Genomic DNA, 20,797 nt, shown 5'->3' on the forward strand with positions numbered 1-20,797 from the left:
TTATAAATCTGAATTTCTTCCTCAGATAACAAACATTAATCAAGTGACCATATATGTTGCTATACCATACTAGCAATATCTCCCATCCCTGCTAATTGATAGGAAGGCAACTTTATTAGTGGTTCTCTTGTATTTAGCAACTGTCTCTATTCATCCCAGCACAGTATCTCTCCCATTGGCGATTTACTGGTATCTCCTGGACTGTCAGCCTCTTTGGGACAGAGAACCATTTTCTCATTCATTTTATTCTGTAAACCACCTTGAGAATTTTTTGTTGTTGAAAAGTGGTTTATAAATATTCATAATTAGTAATAAATCTGGTTCATTTTTTCATCAGTGCTCACTGAGCAATGGTGGGAATAATGTATACCTTTCTTTTGACATATATTAGCAGTGGAATTATTTTTTAGACACTCAGTTCTAGCATTATTGTTTTGGATCCTGGAATTTTTCAGTTCATGAAAAGTGGTGCCTTGGAATAATTCAGCCAGTCTCACTTGCAAACAAAGATGTGACAAATCAGGAAAAGGAAACGTATGCCAAAACTGAGGTTTTCACTACCGTGTTTAAAACACAGAAAGTGGAGTTGAAGCTGTGAATAACCAGCATTCACCTTGTATTATACATGTGACTCACCCACAGTGAACAGTACTAGCTGATCTTCATTTTCTTTGTTTTGCTTACCACTTCCTTTTTTACTAGAAGCCTGAGATGTTCGTTTCTAACTGGGAAAACATGCAATTTTGGGCAAGCCATTTTATTTTGAGAAAAGTATGTGTATAACTAAAAGAAAATAAGCACAGTGTTTACTTCAAAGTGACATTAAAGGTTTTCCTTAAACCACCAGTGTGTAAAGCTGAAGTGGCTGTTTAGAATATAACAAGCCATGGATTTAGCAGTGTGTGAAGTGAACCTAAACAGAATGTGTAAAAGAGTTTGAGGCAAGTCTCACGATCAGTGAGACCCGCCTCAGAAGGGTTTGTGGGGAAAGTGGGCTTAGCCTGCTCTCCCCGCAGACGATTACAATTGCAGCCCTGGGTGGCTGGCTCGGCCACCCACACGACTGCCGGCTCCATCATGGAGCCAGCGGGGGCTGAGGGGATTGGGGGCCACGTGGCCCCCAGAAGTTCCAGGATGCCCCGTGCAAGCGTGCAGGGTATCCTAGAGAGACCCCCCCCACAGGGCCGGGAGGCTTGTTTCTGCCTCCCAGTGGGGGTCTCCTCATGTGTTGCCATGGCGCGGAGCTGTGCCGTGGCAAGACATGATCAAAAATACGAAGTTAATGGAGCGCTCGCTCAGTTAACCTCAGCTAAGAGGAGGGGTACTTTAGGAGGTTTGCTGCCAGGAGCCGCGGGGCTCCCGTTGCAGCACACAATCGGCAAAAAGCGGGCTAGGCTCCCTTAGCCCACCTTTTGCCGATCATGAGAATCTCCTCTTTGTGTTGGAATTTCCAGTTACTGATCCTCTTGTCTTTTGTAGTAGGGCATACACCAGACTTGAGGAGAGGGAAGTTGCCTTAGGACCGGCTGTTAATTCTAAGTTCTGTAGCACAATAAAAAGAAATGCTGTTGCAGTGTGTGCGTGTGTGCACACCAGTGTTGTCTCTAACACATGCATATGTGCACGTGCTCACATGCTTTTTAAATGTCCGCTCAGTCAATTTTAGATCCCGCTTAGGTTGAATTGGGTGGGTCCCACTCTGAATAAATGTGCGCACACACTGCCATGATACTGTTGCCCAGAACAAAACGCATTTCATACACAGATGAAAAAAACTATAGAGAACATTGGTGTACACACACGTGTGTGTGCACATGCGCGTGCACACACACACACACACACACTTCAGTAGTTTCCTCCATATATATCTGGTGGTGCGCTAACATAAAATATTGATCTATATATTATAGAAAACAAAAATTTGCTGTATATCTCTGGTGAGCATGTGTTACTGAGCATGGTGAAAAACCAAAAGTTAGCCAGAGTTCCTAGTCATCATCATCATGTTTATTTACGGTCATAGACCAAAATTTACATACATAATAATACACATAATATAGTAGTAATATATACATAATATAATCAGGAACATGGACTCGTCCTAATCAGCAGTTTCCCGTTTGCATAATCTAGTTTACCATCTGTTGTCTAGCCTTCTTAGCTGCCTCACAGAATTTAGCAACTTTAAATGTTACTTCCTGCTTCTGATCTGAGAGCAGATAGTTGATGTAAAAGGCATCTGTATGACCTGGGAAATCAGTCAGTAATGAGGAAATATAACAAGTTTGTAAGTCCCTATAGAAGAGACAGTGGAGTAAAATGTGAAAGATAGACTCCTGTTCTCCAGAGCCACAAGGGCATAGTCTCTGTTCTTTTGGGATCCCTCTAAATTTACCTTCTAGTTCAGCTGAAGGTAGCACATTAAATCTGGCCAGTGTAAACATCCTGCGATACTTGGTAATGGTAATCTTACCCAGGTAATTCGCAGGTTTAGTGTTATGCATTTGTAGACCTAGGAAAACTTCTTTAGAGATTAAAGATCGATCAGTCTGCATTTCCATATCATAGATCCGCTGCTTTAATATCAGCCTTGCGCGACAAAAACCCATTTCTAGTAAACCATCCAGACTAAAGCCATATAAACTTATTTGGCGAGATATTGACTGCTTCCAACTAGAATTAAATTTATCAATAAAAATTAGGTGAGCAAGACCTGTAGGAAAGAAAGACAATCTTAACCAGAAGCTGAGAATGGAAAACCACATCCGGGCTTCCATCAGGCATACCAGTTTCCATCCTCAATATTACATTGGGAACACATCTAGGGATCTGTAAAATAGATCTCAAAAACTTTGTCTGAACTATCTCTAGTGGTGTGCAGTTAGTATACGGGCCCAACTGCGACCCATAAAGCAACTGAGAGCAGGCTTTAGCTGTAAATAACTTAAGGGCGGCTGGTACACATTGAGCCCCATCTTGGTGGAAATATGATTGGATGGCCAATGCCAATTTACATGCATTTTGGATAACATATTGCAGATGAGTTCCTAGTCTAACTTGGGTCTTACTTGATATGCAAATTTTATTTTGTCTGTTTTCTATGTTTTTGGGAGGTAGGCACTGATGCTCAGCCCCAGCTCCTTTTCATCCAGACCTAAAGTTTCAGGAGTTAATGGCTGGGTGAGTGGCATCTCTATTTAGGGGTGTTTTTTTTAAAGCCCAATTTCTAGTTTATTTCCCTGGACGTTTTAGTACTTAGGAAAGCCTCTCTCTCTCCTCTGGTGAGGAGTCAGTTTAATGTTTTCATCAATATTTGCTGTGATTGTAGGGAGGAAAAGGGATTGTGGAAAAGGTTATGAGGCTATTCACACAAGCAGCCCTAGCTAGGGTAGGGCAGCCGTACCTGGGTAGGGCTGCTCATGTGAAGCATCGGGATCAAGTCCGAACCTGGTGCTGCCCTGCTCAGGAATTCACCTTGGGCTTTTACCTGGATATAAGAGTGCACGCACACACACACACACTTTTACCCAGGTCCCTGCTCATATAAATGCTCAGGCTGCATGCAGCCCGAGCATACACATAGCCGGGCACCTAGAGTACAGGAAATCCCCCTGTGCACTGAGCTCATCATGTAGTGCATTGTGGGATCTAGGAGGCCAGTTTCCCTGGTCTCCAGAATGCTGCGCGGCTCACAGCAGCATCAATTGTGTGGGTGCATGAATTGCGTGGCTATGATCGCCACTCAATTGTCTGGAGGGAAGGTAGGTGCTCTCCTGCCTTCCACACCCACCTGCCCCGGCCCAGCAAAAGATTGTGTTCATGACCTTAATATCTAATAGTGAATGTTGTTAGTTTACTGTGTGATGGTGAGTGTGTGTGTGTGTGTGTGTGTGTGTGCGCGCGCACATACAATGAGCAGCAGATTAACAGATTCAGTGTGCAATTTCCCCCACCCCTCCATTTCTCAGGAGAGCTCAAACACATGCAGTTGTTTTTATGGTATTTGGGGTAGGATAACCCCCACAAACACCGAGAGCTTAAATTCCCTCAGAAAGCCTTTTTCCGCTTAAACACAAAACTGTGGATTGGCTGGTGAGAAAATTAAAGAATTTCAGACAGCTTTCCTCATCAGAAACAGAAGGGTTTGTGACTGTATTTGTTGGAGCTAGGACCCTGGCAGCATCAGCTCTCAGCTGCAATGTCTCATAGTGACCACTGGGGGGAGGTTAGGGTCATCGATAAAAGTGCTGGACTCTTCCTCTCTTTGTTCTTCCAGTGTTAGTCTCCATTTTGTCTCTCCGGAGATGGCTGTTTGTTTTGGCCTCTCTCTTCAGCCATGAGCTACAGCTGAAATTAAGCTGCATGCTTTTCCACATTTGTTTGTAACCTTTTCTTTAAATAAATCCTTGTAGTATACTAAAGAACTGTCTCAAGACCTCTTGCTTTGCTGCTTTCTCACCAAACCGGTTTTGCTCTGCTATTTGGGGACTGCACTGCCATTCTTCCCCTACACTCTTGGAGGATTATTCCGAAAGCTGAGAAATTCCTGCTCATTTTCTTCAAACCCTCCTTAGCCCTATTCACCACTGTATGTGTGTTTAATTGTTAGCCCTTTGGGGACAAAGAGTCATTTTCTCATGTAAACTTCCTTTTGCTGTATAAACTGCTTTGAGATCTTTTTTGTTAAAAAGTAGCATATAAATATGTTAACAAAATTTATACAGTAGTGTTTCTGCAATCATTTATGGCAGGAAATTAGTCATGTGACGGCCTTGTGAATACTCTCCTGCATGGTCAGATTTCAATTTAACCAAGGACCATGGTTACAAACATAACAGTATAGAAAGCACATTTATCCGAAAGTATCAGCTCTTAAATAAGATGAGGGAACTTTTACCATGTTACTACTACAGGCAGTCGTTCAAATTCAGTCCTGGAAGAGTGGAGGGGGAGCAGGAATTAAATCCCACGCATGTTCAGTAGACTTTTGGGGTGAAAAGCTCTGTAATACATTTGCAGATATGCATAATCTATGGAAGGATGTTTGAGTAAAGGCATATTCACCTGACCAGGAATAAGGTAGGAGGCTTCTCCTACCCAAAACAGAGATCTGAACTTGCTCCCATTTGCCAGTTGTCTGCAACTAGTTCAGAGGGGAGGTAGTGATCATGTGGGAAGCAACAGCTAGATAGGATAGGTTTTTGTCTTACCTCAGTCAGCAGTACACATGATGTGATGTAACTAGTTAAGTGTTACACATTACAGGGGTTTGAGGCTAAACTCCAGGAATGCAGTTTTTGGTGGCAGTCCCCTGTTACTTGAAATTCTACCCTAAATCCATTGGTTATACAGGCATGTCCAGTTTTGTATACATAGAATTAGCGCTGCATGTGGAATATAAAGTTGTGATACACCTCTTGACCTTCTTATTTTGCATCAGTGATATTAAGATAAGATTGTTTGCAGCTTTATCTTTGTAGTAAGATGGTTTGCAGCTTTTTCTTTATCATACTCATCAAATTTCATTGTTATACCTTTGTATCAGTTCGAAGCCCAACAATAAAATTATCCAGACACACAGTACTAAAAAGAGCTTAGGAAAAGAAGCTAGATGTTTGCCTGAATTGTTTAAGTATTTTACCACAAGTCTTCAGTTATTGAGAGAAAGGTGTTGGTTTTTTTGGTGGGGGGGCAGGGCGGTTAGGCTTTTTGAGCCTATTAGTTTTTAGATGTTCAAATTGCAAAAGAAAAGCCAAAATGCTTTTAAATCATAAACCACCAGAGCTTAAGGAGTTTATTTACACACATTTCCAAGCATAAATGATTCCTTCTAATGCTGTTTCACTGTGAACTTATTTCACATGGTTTTGCAAAGCTTGAATTAGAGTAAACACTTTCATTTTGTGTTTACATTAAATTATTCTATGCCATAACTAAAAAATAAGTCCTGGCATTAGTGTATCAGTAACTTGCTCTTGTTACATACTTTTTCTTTTTGGTTTCTTGTAAATAAAGCAGTTGAACCCATGTAATCTGGTCAGTCAGGTTCTTCAAGATTTTTTTTTACATTGCTCACCAAGAGAGAATGGTTATTTACAGAATAAACTTTCTGGGTAAGAATGTTCCTGCCGCTATCTCCATTTGGTGCCTTGTTCTCGCCACACGTACTCCTATACCAGTGTTTTTTTAAAAAGTTGGCATACTCGTGGCCATGTGTATGTTGCTGCTTTGAAGAAGAGCACTGAAGTTAAAAGTTCAGGCTTATAAAGATATGCTCCACCTTAGGGGGATATTGTTTCTGCACAGTTCTTTCACAAAGGAGCTACCAACACTCTTGTGAGATCCTGAGGCTGTAATTCAGCCAGAACAAAAGTGAATCATATCATCAGCCATCATTACTGCCAACAAAGTTTATTTCTGGCGCAATATGGAACAATTGCCAGGTAAGGAAACTTGCTGAAGAAACTGCAGCAGAGCACATGGGAAGAAATCACAAATCTGACTGAGAGGCAGCAGACCTGTTTGTATGGTTTACAGAAAGGTAAATGGGCAGGTGTGTTTATCATTAATCCGAATTTGCATGAGAATAATATGGAAGAAAGTGATTTTTGAGTGTCTTAAGTATTAGGGCATAATCACAAACGCTACTGTGCTGGTGTTGAAGAGACTGAGTCAGGCAGGGGAAAGGCCAGGGACTGACAAATTACTCATATCCACAAGTTTATATTTAAATATTTGCAGAATTCCCATTACTTGTCACTGGGGCTGAACTGAAACAGCCTGGAAAGGAGGTGTACCGGGGGGGGGGGGAGATCAGTAATCTAGTTTTTCTGAGGAAAAGACCCTGTTCTTTCATCTCCGTTTTAAAACCGTATCTCAGTAAGAAAGGAATGGAAAATTATAGCTGAATTTGGCAAGGTTTTATTTAGCATAAGAATGACCCCTTCCTTTCCCTTGGGGCTGACCATTTTTTATCTCAGATTTGTGCAAACGAAATCTGAAATGTAGAAAAAAAAGTTCTGTGTTTAATTTTTTTTTAAAGGCCAATAAAGTCTAAGTGAACTCCCATCTTTTCTTTCTGTAGAATGTCTTAATGCTGATAAATATAAAATGGCATCAGGAGACCTCTCCACCTAATTAATCCATGGAATTAAAATGAAGCTCACAAGTTTTGTTTTGTTTTTCAAATTTTCATTAAACTTGAAGGGTGAAACATAATATACATACTTTCAAGGCACAGCATGGGGGGAAAGCACATTTGGTCACCGTAACTCAAGTGATTACCATGACATGGCTGTGACAACTGAAAATGGTGCTGCTACAAATACCATTGCTTCCTGTTTGTGGCAGGTTGGGCAAATCATATGGAATGACTGTCAGCTGGCTTGGCCATCAGTTGTCCTCTATAAGGGTTCCAAACCTTGGATTGATGCTGTTGGACTACAGCTCTCATCATTCCCAGCCACAGTGGCCAAAGGCTGGGGATGATGGGAGTTGTAGTAACAAATTTGGAAACATGGGGTTGGGAATCCCTGCTCTAAACTGCAAACTAAGGGTGGGGCTGCACATTATGCATTAGTACAGCATATCCCAATCTTGGGTCCTCAGATGCTGCTAGACTACAACTCCCAGAATGTTAGATAAGTGTAATAGCAACATCTACACCAGATGTGCACAAGATGTGCAGACACAAGTGCCTTGTATATGCATCTTTTCCTGCCCAAGTTACTGCCACTGATTGCAAGAGGTCCAGTATTAGAGCTTCAAACTATTCCTTTATGGGACACAACGTAAGCAAAATGCTATATTTTATTAGTTCAAGCAAAATTGTATATGCATATACAAATTTTCAGGTTTCACATAACCTTTTGCAGATGATGTGATTTTATTTTATTTTAAAATGCTAAAAACCATTAAAGCTTATGCCTATATGAGAGTAACTTGATAGTACTATAAAAGCAATTCTCTGCGTGTATTATTGTATATGAGTATCCATTTTAAGATTCACTGCTTATATGTGTGAGTTCACTAACGGGGCTTTCTTTGTCTGCCTTAAAAAAAAATCTGGCTTTTAAAATGTTATGCTTTTAAAGCTCTTGCTGTAATTCCTCCATCTGCGCCAAACCCCACTTTGGATCTGTGAGCGCCAACCAATTGTGTTCACTCAAGAGGGCCAACATTTAAGTTATGACTCATATTTCTGAAGCTTAAAGTTTATGGAAAATTGCTTGAGAGATCTTCTTGTTTCCCTCCCTGGAGTAAATATTATACCACCATCACAACAGCTTGCTGGAAATGGAATGCTCCACATCTGGAAGAAAAGTTTAAAGCCAACTGCATCAGCATTAAGCAATAGACATTTAAACTGGAAATCTTAGCTATATGAAGTGTAGATTGATACAATCCCCAGCTATAATCATAGGTCTATTTTATACTGGCAGTGTGATTACTGCCAAATAGTAGACAAACCCCATGGAATCCCTTCAGTGTACAAAACTATTTGTAAGAAGCAGTTCCTATATAAAGTGTGGGACAATTTTAACAAAGCCAGGAAAACGCATCTTTTTCTGGGAGCTGCTGATGTGATTAAAATTAACCTGAACCTCATGACCATCGCTTAGCACAAATATCTTCCCATCTGGAAAGGCACCCACACACTTTTCCTTCTTGGTCATATTGACAGTGTGAGTGTTAACAGAATATTTATTTATTATTATTTATTATTCACACGTTATATCCCGCTCTTCCTCCAAGGAGCCCAGAGCGGTGTACTACATACTTATGCATTTACAGCTGTAATAGCAGAATAGCATTTACTGTCCCATTCTTTCCATAAGGAGACATAGATAATGCACAAGTTGAAATAAATCAAGAATGTTCATGCATTGTGTATTTTTTCGCCTGCCTTTTATCTATGTTGTATTCACACTTCCTTTTTTCGTTTTAAAATATCTTTCATTTGTTTCTAAATATTGAGAATCAGTTCTTATTTATATTGCTTATGCTTATAGCCCACATTATTTATTGCTCTGCACATGTTCAGTGAGGTACATTCCCAATAATCTGATAATGTTCTTTCTTGTTTCTTTTTTAATATGCAAACTGTTTAGCTAAAACACAATAATAGTCTTACACACAAGGAATATCATTCTTTGAGTTGACTGAGTGCAATAGTCACTTCGCTTATGTAGTACTTAGGCTTTTTCTTACCCTGTTGTCTGAAGTGTACTGATGCTGAATGGAATGATCACTCTGCTCACATTCTACTGAGGCTCATTCCACACACATACACATACCGAACGTACTTTGAGGCATTATTTGCTTTGATCACATTCTGTTTAGCCTTTCTCTTCCACCCCTGTATATTTGGAGGTTGAGTGCAATGCTTATTTTCATTTACATTCCACTTGGTGTTAACCGTCTTCCACCAGCCATGCTTCATCTCCTCACACCTCTCCACAATCCACAACTGCTACTGCTTGTTCTAATTATTTTCAGGTTGTTTTTACTGAAAGTTTAGTGATTGTTTTTATCTAGTTAACTGCCCGGGGTCTTAGGGCAAAGGGTGGTATAAAAATATAAATAATAAATAAATTATAACAATAATCCTCTAACTGTTCATGCACAGAGTGACCTTTTTCTATTTGGAGCTTTAAAAACAACAACATGGGTTTAAAAAAAACAACTCACCAAATTTTACTGCACGCCTTGGCAGTTTCCGTCATCACCAGGGACCACTCCAGGGACCCACTCCCTAGCCTATTTTGGCATCCATTGTGTCCACATGCAGACTAGGAGTGATAAACCACTGCTGAACTATCTATCTGTGCAACAGACATGCTCTCTTAAGGGTATTTGGATCCTTCGCAATAAAAAAGTAATAACTTCAGATTTATTATGTGAAAATATGATTGTGTGGAAAGGCTCTCAGTCTGTATATTCTATACATGATTTCTGAACGTCTGCATTTACAGAACAGCTAGATAAGAAGCCGTGTTACACTGAGAGTGGCTTCACATGACCACCTGAAAGTCAATAAGCCAGGAATGGAGGTTCCCAGAGATCACATGCTCCCGGTGGGCATCTTGTCCAAACCTGCTCAAGTCCAGTTCCCATCCCATGTTACTGAGATTCTCCCAACTTCTTTCTCCCAACTTCAAATCTTGTATACTGAAGTTGGGTGGGAGTTACTTGTTTACTGAAGCTGGGTGGGAGTCAGGAGAATCTTGGTAATGCGCTGTAGGAACCGGTCTGGGGCAGGTTCAGATGACACTCCTTCTGGGAGTGGTCGCTCGCTGGGAACCTCTGGTTCCTCACTTACCAACTTTCGGGCAGTTGTGTGAAGCCACTCTCAGTGTCCATATTGCTCAGAATTGTCTACACTGACTTGCAGCGGCTCTGCAGGATTTCAGATTGGGATCTGTCCCAGCCCTAACTGGTGATACTAAAGAGTGACTCTGGAACTTTCTGCATTCAAATTGTGCTAAGTTACACCAGTGTGTGTGTGTTGTAAAAAAATATGACTGACCAGAGGGAAAGAAGGATTATGTCAGTGGGCTCTGGCCCAGGGTGCGAGGTATCTGGTCTCAGGTGACCAACTTCATTGAGCTGCTGCTGCTCATCAGCAGAGCAGGTCAAGATCTCTTCATAGTGTCTGCTGTTGATGCATACCTGAGGGCCAAAAAAAGTATCCGTGGGCCAGATCCAGCCCTGGGCCTTATGTTGTGCAGGCCTATTCAACATGGTCCCAAGCACCTGTTAAGGTCATTTGAAAGAGGTTCGCCTGCAGTCGCCACCAGCTCAACAGGTGGCAATTTGGAGTTGAGCCTTTTTCATAGCTGCCCCCAAACTTTGGAATGTGCTCCCAGCCAATATGCAAGGTTTGCCCTCTCTGCTGATCTTTAAGAGAGCTCCAAAGATCCATCTTTTTAGCCAGGCATTTTGACAGCTGTTTTAATTGTTTAGTTTTAATTTGGGTATTTTGATTGTTTTATTTTGTAAACTTTTTGGTTAGGTGGTATAAAAATGTAATTTAATTAATAAATATGGGCTCAGCCTTCCTTCTTTTTATGTCTGAGAAGCAAAAGCAAACTTATTTAGCTGAAATGGATTAGCATTTATAGAAATCTGCAAACATCGTGAAACAAACATGACATTTCAGGTGAAGGAGCTGATAAGTAAATTGGCTATCATTTTCTAGGTCAAAGTTGAATCAAATGAAGTAAGGAAAGATTGGGTGATTTTATTTCAATATCCACAACAGTGACTACATGCTACTTGAGAAATAGAGGCAGTTAGTCAGTTCAGATACAGATTTACAAAGGATTATATGTAATTTTGTAACTCAGCATGTTATATCCCTAACTCTCCTTGACAGGCATGAAAGGGCCAAGCTGAGAATTTAGTCACAAACTTGAAGTGGGGGGATGCACATAGGCAGTGTTTCCTCTAATGGGGATTCCCAGATGTTGTTCACTACAACTCCCAGCATCCCCAGCTGCAGTGGTCTTTGGCTGGGGATTATGGAAATTGTGGTCAACAACATCTGGGAATTCCTGCTAGCAGGAACATTGCACATAAGTAAAATCTGTAAATGTCTCATACTGAAATGCCCTTTTCTTTTCTTTTCTTTTCTTTTCTTCTCTTTTAGTCTTGGAAGAATTGGAGCAAACTATTATCTCCAGCTATGGAGCAGTATTCAACCAGCAAGCACTTAATAAGCCAGAATGGGTAGGTAGTATTATTTTGCTTAATATTATCTAAGTTATCTTCCTTATCAGTGGCTTAGCCACTGGTGTTTACACGTGCCCTGTGAACACAGGCCACCAAGCCCCCAGGAATCACTACTGCCCACCTGGCCTCCGCGGGCTCCTCCTTGTTGCCACAACTGCCATCACCACACCACCATCTCCTTCTTCCGCTGCTACCACCACCTCCTTCCTTCTTTTGCTGCTCCCACCGCCATTAAACTGCCTCCTGTTGTTGTGCACACAGGGTTTCTTCTCTGGGGCTAAGTCAGGAAATGGGAGGTTTCCTCTTGTGCCAGTGAGGAAACTTCCTGTCCCCTGATTGGCACCCTCAGTGGTGATGGGAGTTGGCACAAGACCAGAGATGGGATGAGAAGAGGAAGGAGGTGGCAGTGAGACGAGGAGGAGAAAGGAGGCAGTGGCAGCAAGGCAAGATGCAGCACACCCTACATACGTGGCGGGGGACAGGGAGGAGAACAGAGGCCACCATGGAGCTTGCTAGACTCCTGTTTCTTAAAAATTTGGTATCCTGTTCAAGAGGTTCTTGAATGCACAAATATATATGCAGAACTTCTGAGCACATAAACCTCCTATACAGATTGTGTAAGGAGCAACACCTTCCACTGAAATCAACCGGCAAAAGGCTTAGTGATTTCAGACTGATATGCTAATATATTCTGTGGTGTATTAGTAAGGTTTCAGAAAGATTGTTCTCCCTTTGTAAACCTCCTCATTTGTTAAGCGATTGTTTCCCAAATGTGGCACAATAAAACTCATGCCGAAGTAAGTCTCTTATTTTTAAGTCTCTTAGTTAAAAAAAATCTTGTTATTTTGTATATGAAATACACAACAAAAAAATCAACCCTGAGTGTCCTCCCCGCCCCCCGCCCCCAGGTTGAGCTAAATTTGTAGCATCTTAATGTACATAACAGTCATATCGGTTCTAAATTATCATGGCTGGCTGGTCAATTTTAGATTGTGAGCCCTTTGGGGACAGGGAGCCATCTTATTTATTTATTATTTCTCTGTGTAAACCTCCCTGAGCGATTTCAAATCAAATAAATTATTATTATTATTATTATTATTATTATTATTATTCCAGGATGATTTTGTTTATAATGTGAGTCTTCACCTGTAATCACATTAATATTAACAGATTATGTTGTTTCTTTTCATACAATAATGTTACTAATTAATCCCTCACAAGAGAATATTCATATGAACATAGAATATAATATAAGGGTAATTGGCAACTGGTGTAAACTCCATGGTACATGTCAGCAAACCCTATTTAGGAGAGGAAGCTGAAGGGGAAATGAAACTATAAAATTGTGGCTGGGCTGAGGGTTGAAATAATTTGCTACCTTCACGGTATGTACTGTAAGAGAGTGATGGGCTTCCCAAACTACGTATCACTCTTTACTTTACACATTTCCACACATCTTATTAAATGTCTAGCAGTAAAATATCCAGTTCTTAGTATCTACTTAACAAGAAGTATGAAGTAATGTTTTGTGCACTCATAGAAGCCCCATATAATAGATGTTAAATATAAATATACAGAATGGATTAAGATATTTTTGGTGGCAGACAGTTTTTTTTTAATCCATCTAATGTAATTGAGCAGAGAATATAGTAGCTGACTCTCCCTCACTAAGGAAGAGGAGAAGAAACAAACAAAGCAAACAGCTGTCAGCAAAGGAACAGGTGAGAAAGGGCCGTGACTCACTCTCCCAGCCAGTGAGCACCAGCTGGCTGCAGGAGAGGACAAGAGGGTGCCCTGAGGGAGCGGGGTGCTGTGGTCCACCCCCCAAACCCAGAAGCCCAGGGACATTTGTCCCTTGTCCAGTGGTGGCTATGGCACTGATGCAGACACAGAACCAATATGCAAAGTAAAGTTGCTTCCCTGGTATCATTTTTAACAGACGTTGTAGCTTGTTATACTATCAGTGGTGCACCATTTCAAAGCTGCCAGCATCTACAAATCACACGTTCAAGCAGGGAAAAGGAATAGGTTAGCATGACCAGCATGATGAGTGGAGAGGCTACCATAAATATAATAGAGTTTGTTTCAGTCTACAAACCATAAAAAACAATGATCTGATCATCTACTACTACTATTTACATACTGTTTTTGAATGAAAAAGTTTTTAAAGCGGTATAAAAATTAATAATAAATTAATAATAAGGTGTTTCCCTGTCCCCAAAGGCTCACATTTGAAGAAAAAAAAAAACAAGGAAGATACCAGCAACAACCGTTAGATAGGTGCTGTGCTGGGATTAAATAGATCTGCAATGACAGGCCTAAACATTTCATTAGCTTTTGCTTTGGTGGAATATTCATTTCCTTATGACAGTGTTACGGAAACAATGGCATCAGCATAGATTGAATTCAAATTGAAGCTCTTCATGTTATAGTTTGGTGCACACGTGTTTTGTATATTGTGCTTTCTCAATGCATGGGATCCAACAAACTAGCTTTTGACTTCCATTACTCTAACTTCTATTTGTTATTTCTTGAAATGATGATTAACTGATTATAGTTGTATAGCTTGTGTTTGTCAATAGCAGACAAAGATGAATGGAGTGGTCATTATAACATTAGAGGTGTTATATGTTTCCTACAGGCCGAGTTTAATCTGAAACCTGACTCCCTGTACTTTAACGATGGTCAGAGAAGAATTGACTTCATTTTAGTGTACGGTGATGAAAGCAAAAAGGAAAATAAGAAAAAGAGCTTTCACATAAAGCAAATGGTATGAATTGCTTTCCAGATTTCTATTTGCAGTACGCTTTTTTAAAAGCCTCTTATGCTTGTGAGATCTTCCGAAGGTGTGCCTCTTCTTTCTCCCCCACCCCCACTGTATATAAAGTGAATAATCATTGATATAATCCTATCTTAAACAAAGTATGGATTTGTTGTTCTTCCCTCTGGCTTGTTCTGCAGCTTTGTTCTTTACAGGGAGGTTTTATTAACGTATAATGAGAAAATACATTACCTATCCCTATAGTTCAAACACAGGTGTTGCACGCTGAGTTTCTTCTCTTGCACTTTCTGTAAAGAGATAGTTGAGAATAAGGATGAAAATTTATAAAACCTGAATTTGATAAGTCCTGGATGGACATGTAAGACAACAGTTTCCTGTTTTTTCCAGTTTTACTTTCGAAGAATCCCTATGTGCATGTTTGAATTCTGCCTACATTAAAAACAAAACTACATTTTCCTGCACATAGGAAAATGGCATGTCACGGAGAAGGCTGTTAGACTATGCATTCCTTACATACTAGCTTTGCACAGGCCAGAAGTAATTTGCTCAGCTACTGTCTACATTTTTGAAGACAGTCTACATCCCCTGTCTACATTTTGAAGTGATACAGTTACAAAAAGGCTATATCGTTTGAGTTGTCCGAATGTGTAAGTAGTCCTTCCTGAAACTAAAACAAGGACATAAAGAACAAAGACTTAAATAGCTCTGCTTGCTGGGAGTCAGTTCTGCAAGTCAGTATTCTGTTTCTTACAAGCATGCAATAGCAAATCTGGCCTTTGTGTATTGGCTCTTGCTGCTCTTCTTTTTGTTTTTAACTGAGTTGCCACATTCTTAGATAGGCTTGCCATTTCTCCCTGACAGTAACTTCTGCTTCACAACAGCTGCATGGGCGGTTGAGTAAGAGCAACATTTACTACTACGACTACAGCTCCGTAATGGGAAAAGCTTCCCCTGGTGAAATTTTCCTTGGCCAGGAGCTGTTAAAGCCACAAGAGCAGTTGTCAGTAAAGGATATGATAACCTGAATATACTATCTACAATGTATAAATACTTTCTTTACTTCTAAATAATCTCTAATCAATATATTCTGCTTTGGCAACATTAATGCAGTTTTTATGATTAAAATGTGTGAGCGGAACTGTTTCTTGCAATCATGTTTAAGTACAGCATCTGTCCCTGGTTATTCTTTCTCAATGGAATGAAACCATACTTATTATTATTCTACATTGTGCAACTCAGTGTACTTGCTAGCTTTCTACACACTTCAGCTTATGGTATTTCTGATCTGATGATTTTACAAAACTGCCAGTTAGAGAGTCATCTTCTTGGTGCATCAAGTTGTATGTGTTAAACGAAGAATTATTTCTGAGTTTATGTCTAACCTAAATGTCTCCAATGAGATTACAAAACAGAAGTTGACTCAATATTCATCAGAATTAAGAAATATCCTGTCATATGCTGTATACCTCATGAAAGCTCTGCACATACACACACATTGCAATTTTCAATGTATCTCATGATTTCTGGGAACTTTGGTTCCTTCTCTTTTCTTTCTGAAGAGCAGTATCTTCTGTCTAAGTTGATGTTGCTTCATGTGGCAACATCGGCATTGACTAAACAGATGTAAGCTTAAGTTATGGTGGAGCAAAATGATAGAATCATGGAATTGGAATCATCAAATTGGACCTTGGAAGTCTTCTAGTCCAACCTCCTATTTACTGCTGAAAACTATTACAGCATCTCTAGCAGATGGCTGTCCAGGTCTCTTCAACCTCTGCTCTTGAAGGAGGCGTCTAGTTTAGGAGAACCACCACCGCATGAAGCAGACAGAATTTCACACTGTTGAACAGTTAGATAATTCCTCAGATATCTGTCCTGAAATTTCTTTCTACCAAAAGAAAACCACAGGGCTCTGTGGGCACCAGGAGTCGAAATTGACTTGATGGCATACTTTACTTTATCATATCTTTATTATTCTGGGAGTACCCAGAATGTTGGGGGCAATATGCTAAATCATTGTAAACCGCTTAGAGAGCTCTGGCTATAAAGCGGTATATAAGTGTAAGTGCTATTGCTATATCTATGCTTAGTCTTCATTTATCCAGGTTGAAGATAACAACCTTTTTCTCTCATTCTTGGTTTCTATGCCCCTTACCATCTTTACTGATCTCCTCTAGAGTCCTAGAGCACCTTTCTTATGAGGCAAGGCTACAACACCTGGGGCTATTTAGTTTAGAAAAAAGATGACTGTGGGAAGACATGATGGAGGTCTATAGAATCATGCTGGGTGTGGAGAAAGTGGATAGAGAGAAATTCTTCTTCCTCTCACATAACACTAGAACCAGGGGTCATCCCATGAAATTGATTGCCAGGAAATTTAGGACCAACAAAATTTAGGACCAACTTTTTCACACAACACATAATCAACTTGTGGGGTACTCTGCCACAAGATGTGGTGACAGCCAACAACCTGGATGGCTTTAAGAAGGGTTTGGATAACTTCATGGAGGAGAGGTCTATCAATGGCTACTAGTTGGAGGGCTGTGGGCCACCTCCAGCCTCAAAGGCAGGATGCCTCTGAGTACCAGTTGCAGGGGAGTAACAGCAGGAGAGAGGGCATGCCCTCAGCCCCTTCCTGTAGGCTTCCAGCGGTATCTGGTGGGCCACTGTGTGAAACAGGATGCTGGACTAGATGGACCTTGGGCCTGATCCAGCAGGGCTGTTCTTATGTTCTCTGAAGCTATTCCAGTTTACTGATGTGTTCCAACTTTGTTCTGACCAGCACAGAATAGAGTGGAAATATGACTTTTCATGATGTGGTCACAATGCCTCTGTTAATGCAGTTCAAAATTGCACTAGCATTTTTAGCAGGTGCATCACACTGCTGACTCATGTTCAGTTTTGTCTATTTCCCCCATAGTTATTATACCTTGATCATTTCCATGGGCTGAAATAAATGATTCAGAAGTGACATTGGTAAATATTAAGAAATAATCATACTTGGCAGCCCTGGCATGGAGTGTTTTCATAACGGAACACTATGTATTGTCCAGCACTATTTTTAAAAACAAGTTTAAAAAAATAATTATATATATATATATATATATATTTAAAAAACTAAGATTTTAGTACTTAATGAATGCAGAGAGCCTTTTCATATCACAAATTGGGGAATGGAATTATTGCACATAACATTTCTCTTCTATAAGTCAACTTACCACTTGTTTAAAACTTAGTTTTCCGCCAAACATAGTTCATATTGCAAAACTGTTTTGGTGACACCTCTGTTTTGGAGACAGAATCTGTTTATATTTCAGGACACAAGGAAGTGCAAAGCCAGTTCTAATTTGTAAACCTGGTAATTAGATTTAGTACCAACCAGTGGAGAACTGAGAACTTCAGTAATAATATAGTTGAAAAATGGGAATGCAGCTGTAGCTCTCATAGTATGCATGGAGATACAAATGATGTCTTGGTGTTCTGTGACCAAGCCTTGGGTTCATGCTTCCTCATCCTTTTCCACTCTTCCCTTCCCCTTGATTTCCTCTTCCTTCTCCCCTCACATGTGCTGTTTCATTAGTTATATTCCCTAAACCATAGTTTGCCATTACCTCCAAACTGGCAAACATTGACGTTTACTTGCCCTTCAAATCAGGATCGCAAATGAGCTTCAAACTGTAGGTATCGTTGCTATCTAAGGTACAGTGGGCATCTAGAAGGAGGAGAACATTTTAATTTGTAGTGCCAACCTTATGGAATTCTCTCCTTATGTTCCCTACCATTGGTGTCTGCATTAGGCACCAAGCAAAAATTTGGATTTCCTGGAGCATGCTTGTATTTTGTTAAATATGGAATTTGTTGTGCTTTGTTGCTTTTTTGTTTTTAAAAATTGTGCTTTATTCTTATTGATATTTGTTAACTGCTTTGGTTTCAAAATGATAAAATGGGATATATATATAAAATAAATAAATAGATAATGAACAGATAAATAACTAAATAACTAACTAATTAATTAACTAACTAAATAAAATAATTTTAAAGTAATCCTGAGTTGGAAGGAAAGCACAAACCATAGCTTCCTGGTTGGGATGTGACAATTTATGGTTTGCTGCAGACCAGGGACTACATAATGAAGCAGAGCACAGTGAAGAAGAAGAAACTGGAACAGGATGGTAGGAAACACAGGGTTAAACTTAATTTCCATAAGGTTAAATCATGGTTTGGTGCTATCCGTAAGCTGGCTCGATGTTTTGTTGCTTTATCATAAAGGTAAAGTGTGCCGTCAAGAAGATTTCGACTCCTAGCGCCCACAGAGCCCTGTGGTTTTCTTTGGTAGAATACAGGAAGGGTTTACCATTGCCTCCTCTCGTGCAGTATGAGATGATGCCTTTCAGCATCTTCCTATATCGCTGCTGCCTGATATAGGTGTTTCCCATAGTCTTGGAAACATACCAGCAGGGATTCAAACCGGCAACCTTCTGCTTGTTAGTCAAGCATTTCCCCACTGCGCCACTTAAGGTGGTATTGCTTTATCATAGATAAAAGTAAAGTGTGCCTTCGAGTCAGTGTTGACTCCTGGTGCCCACAGAGCCCTGTGGTTGTCTTTTGGTAGAATACAGGCGGGGTTTACCATTGCCACCTCACGCACAGTAGGAGGTGATGCCTTTTAGCATCTTCCTATATTGGTGCTGCCTGATATAGGTACAAGTGAGGATACAGACCAGGTAACTTCAGGTTCAGCAAGATTTGAGAATTTCATAGGTAAACAGTTTTTAATGACTCATTTGTACTAATCAAATAAAGTAATTCAAATTTACTTTGAGATTTCTTGGCAAACTGCGAAGTTGTTTGAACAGTTTTCTTTAAAGTGAAGATAAAACTTTAAGTTCAAGGCTATAAAAACATCAACACTCTTTATGTATTGCCCTAGGGATATTAAAAAGAAAATGCGTCATACACCGGCTGTGTGCTGCATGAACATATCCTGCAATAGGTTAAGAGTTGTGAGGAGAGAGCCTGAAGGCCGCTGAACCAGAAAATCTAGTGGAAAAATAACAAAATGAAATAACATTCATTTTCTTCACTTTTGTTTCAATGTTTGATTCTCATTTTCCCACATTTCCCTTTGCACCATTCAAAATACATGCATTATTTTAAAAAATGGAAACCCTAATGACACATTTAGCATCATGGTGTAGTTTGACTCCTGACTGAACCCCACTGAGTTGCCCCACAAATGGTTGCTCTTTTCATTTTCATTTTGCACAGTGCGAGGAGAAAGGAAGAAAGTGAAAACCAAGCAGTAAGATAGCTTCAGAGGGGACAGATCAGATTAGGGACAACATCAAATAGAGAAGATGTATTTAATCTCTTCCTTCCATGCTGCTGTTCTGTCAGAAATCTATCCTCTCCCTGGAAGCAGCTCTTTGTTCTGGGAAAGGCGCTCCCATAGGCTAGTAGGACAATTTACACAACCTTGAAACATGTGGGACCTATTGTGTCGGAGTCGTGTCTTGTATTATTATACAATGCAGTATATATTAAGTATTTTTTCCCTGTTTTATGAAGTGTTACCAGCTCTTAGCCTTTGAGAAGAAGGCCCACCATGCTAGCTAGCTATCTATCTATCTATCTATCTATCTATCTATCTATCTATCTATCTATCTATCTATCTATCTCTATACACACACACACACACACACACACACACACACACACACCCCACACATATATATATATTGCCCCTACATAACATATTTACTGCCCATACATAACATATATACTGCCCATATGTAACACATTTATGTCTCTGGGTGGTTTATTCAGTGGCAAACTCGTATCTGCCATTTTGCTAGGGAGCCATGGCCAATCCCAGCTCCCTGTCAGGGAACTTGTGCAATACACGCATTTCAAAAGCGTAATTCTAGTAATAATACATCTTAATTCAAAAAAGCATAATTTTAATCATTCAAAAGCATAATTCAGCATCAAAATGACACAAAATCTTAAGCAAGCATTGGAGTTCAGAAGAGTTTTCGGAAAAACTCAAAGCATGCTTAAGATTTTGAATAGTTTTGGTGATACAAAAGTATTGCTAGAATTCTGGCTTTTGAATTTTTTTTCTAATGGGCCGACATGGCTGTCTACAGTTTTGAAATGTGTGTTTGTTGCATGCATACATTATACTTCTGTGTGCACACATAAAATATTTTATGTGTTTAGTCTGATAACTTGATATTCAGATGAGTCCATGTGATAAATCTATTCTCTACAAATCCCTAT

At 40.0% G+C, this 20,797-nt stretch overlaps 1 protein-coding gene across 3 annotated transcripts in view; it reads left to right on the forward strand.

The window, feature by feature from the left end:
- Positions 1–20,797, forward strand: part of ANO6 (anoctamin 6) — a 108,595-nt gene that overhangs the window by 16,440 nt on the left and 71,358 nt on the right. Inside the window, exons 2-3 of one of the 3 annotated variants that reach the window (XM_053256478.1) lie at positions 11,651–11,730; positions 14,375–14,503. The exons of the other annotated variants lie outside the window; for them this stretch is intronic. Coding sequence (XP_053112453.1) covers positions 11,651–11,730; positions 14,375–14,503 — 209 coding nt within the window. The remainder of the gene's footprint in view (positions 1–11,650; positions 11,731–14,374; positions 14,504–20,797) is intronic. 3 annotated transcript variants of the gene reach the window in all.

This window comes from Hemicordylus capensis, chromosome 5, assembly GCF_027244095.1.
Source record: "Hemicordylus capensis ecotype Gifberg chromosome 5, rHemCap1.1.pri, whole genome shotgun sequence".
Taxonomy (NCBI): domain Eukaryota; kingdom Metazoa; phylum Chordata; class Lepidosauria; order Squamata; family Cordylidae; genus Hemicordylus; species Hemicordylus capensis.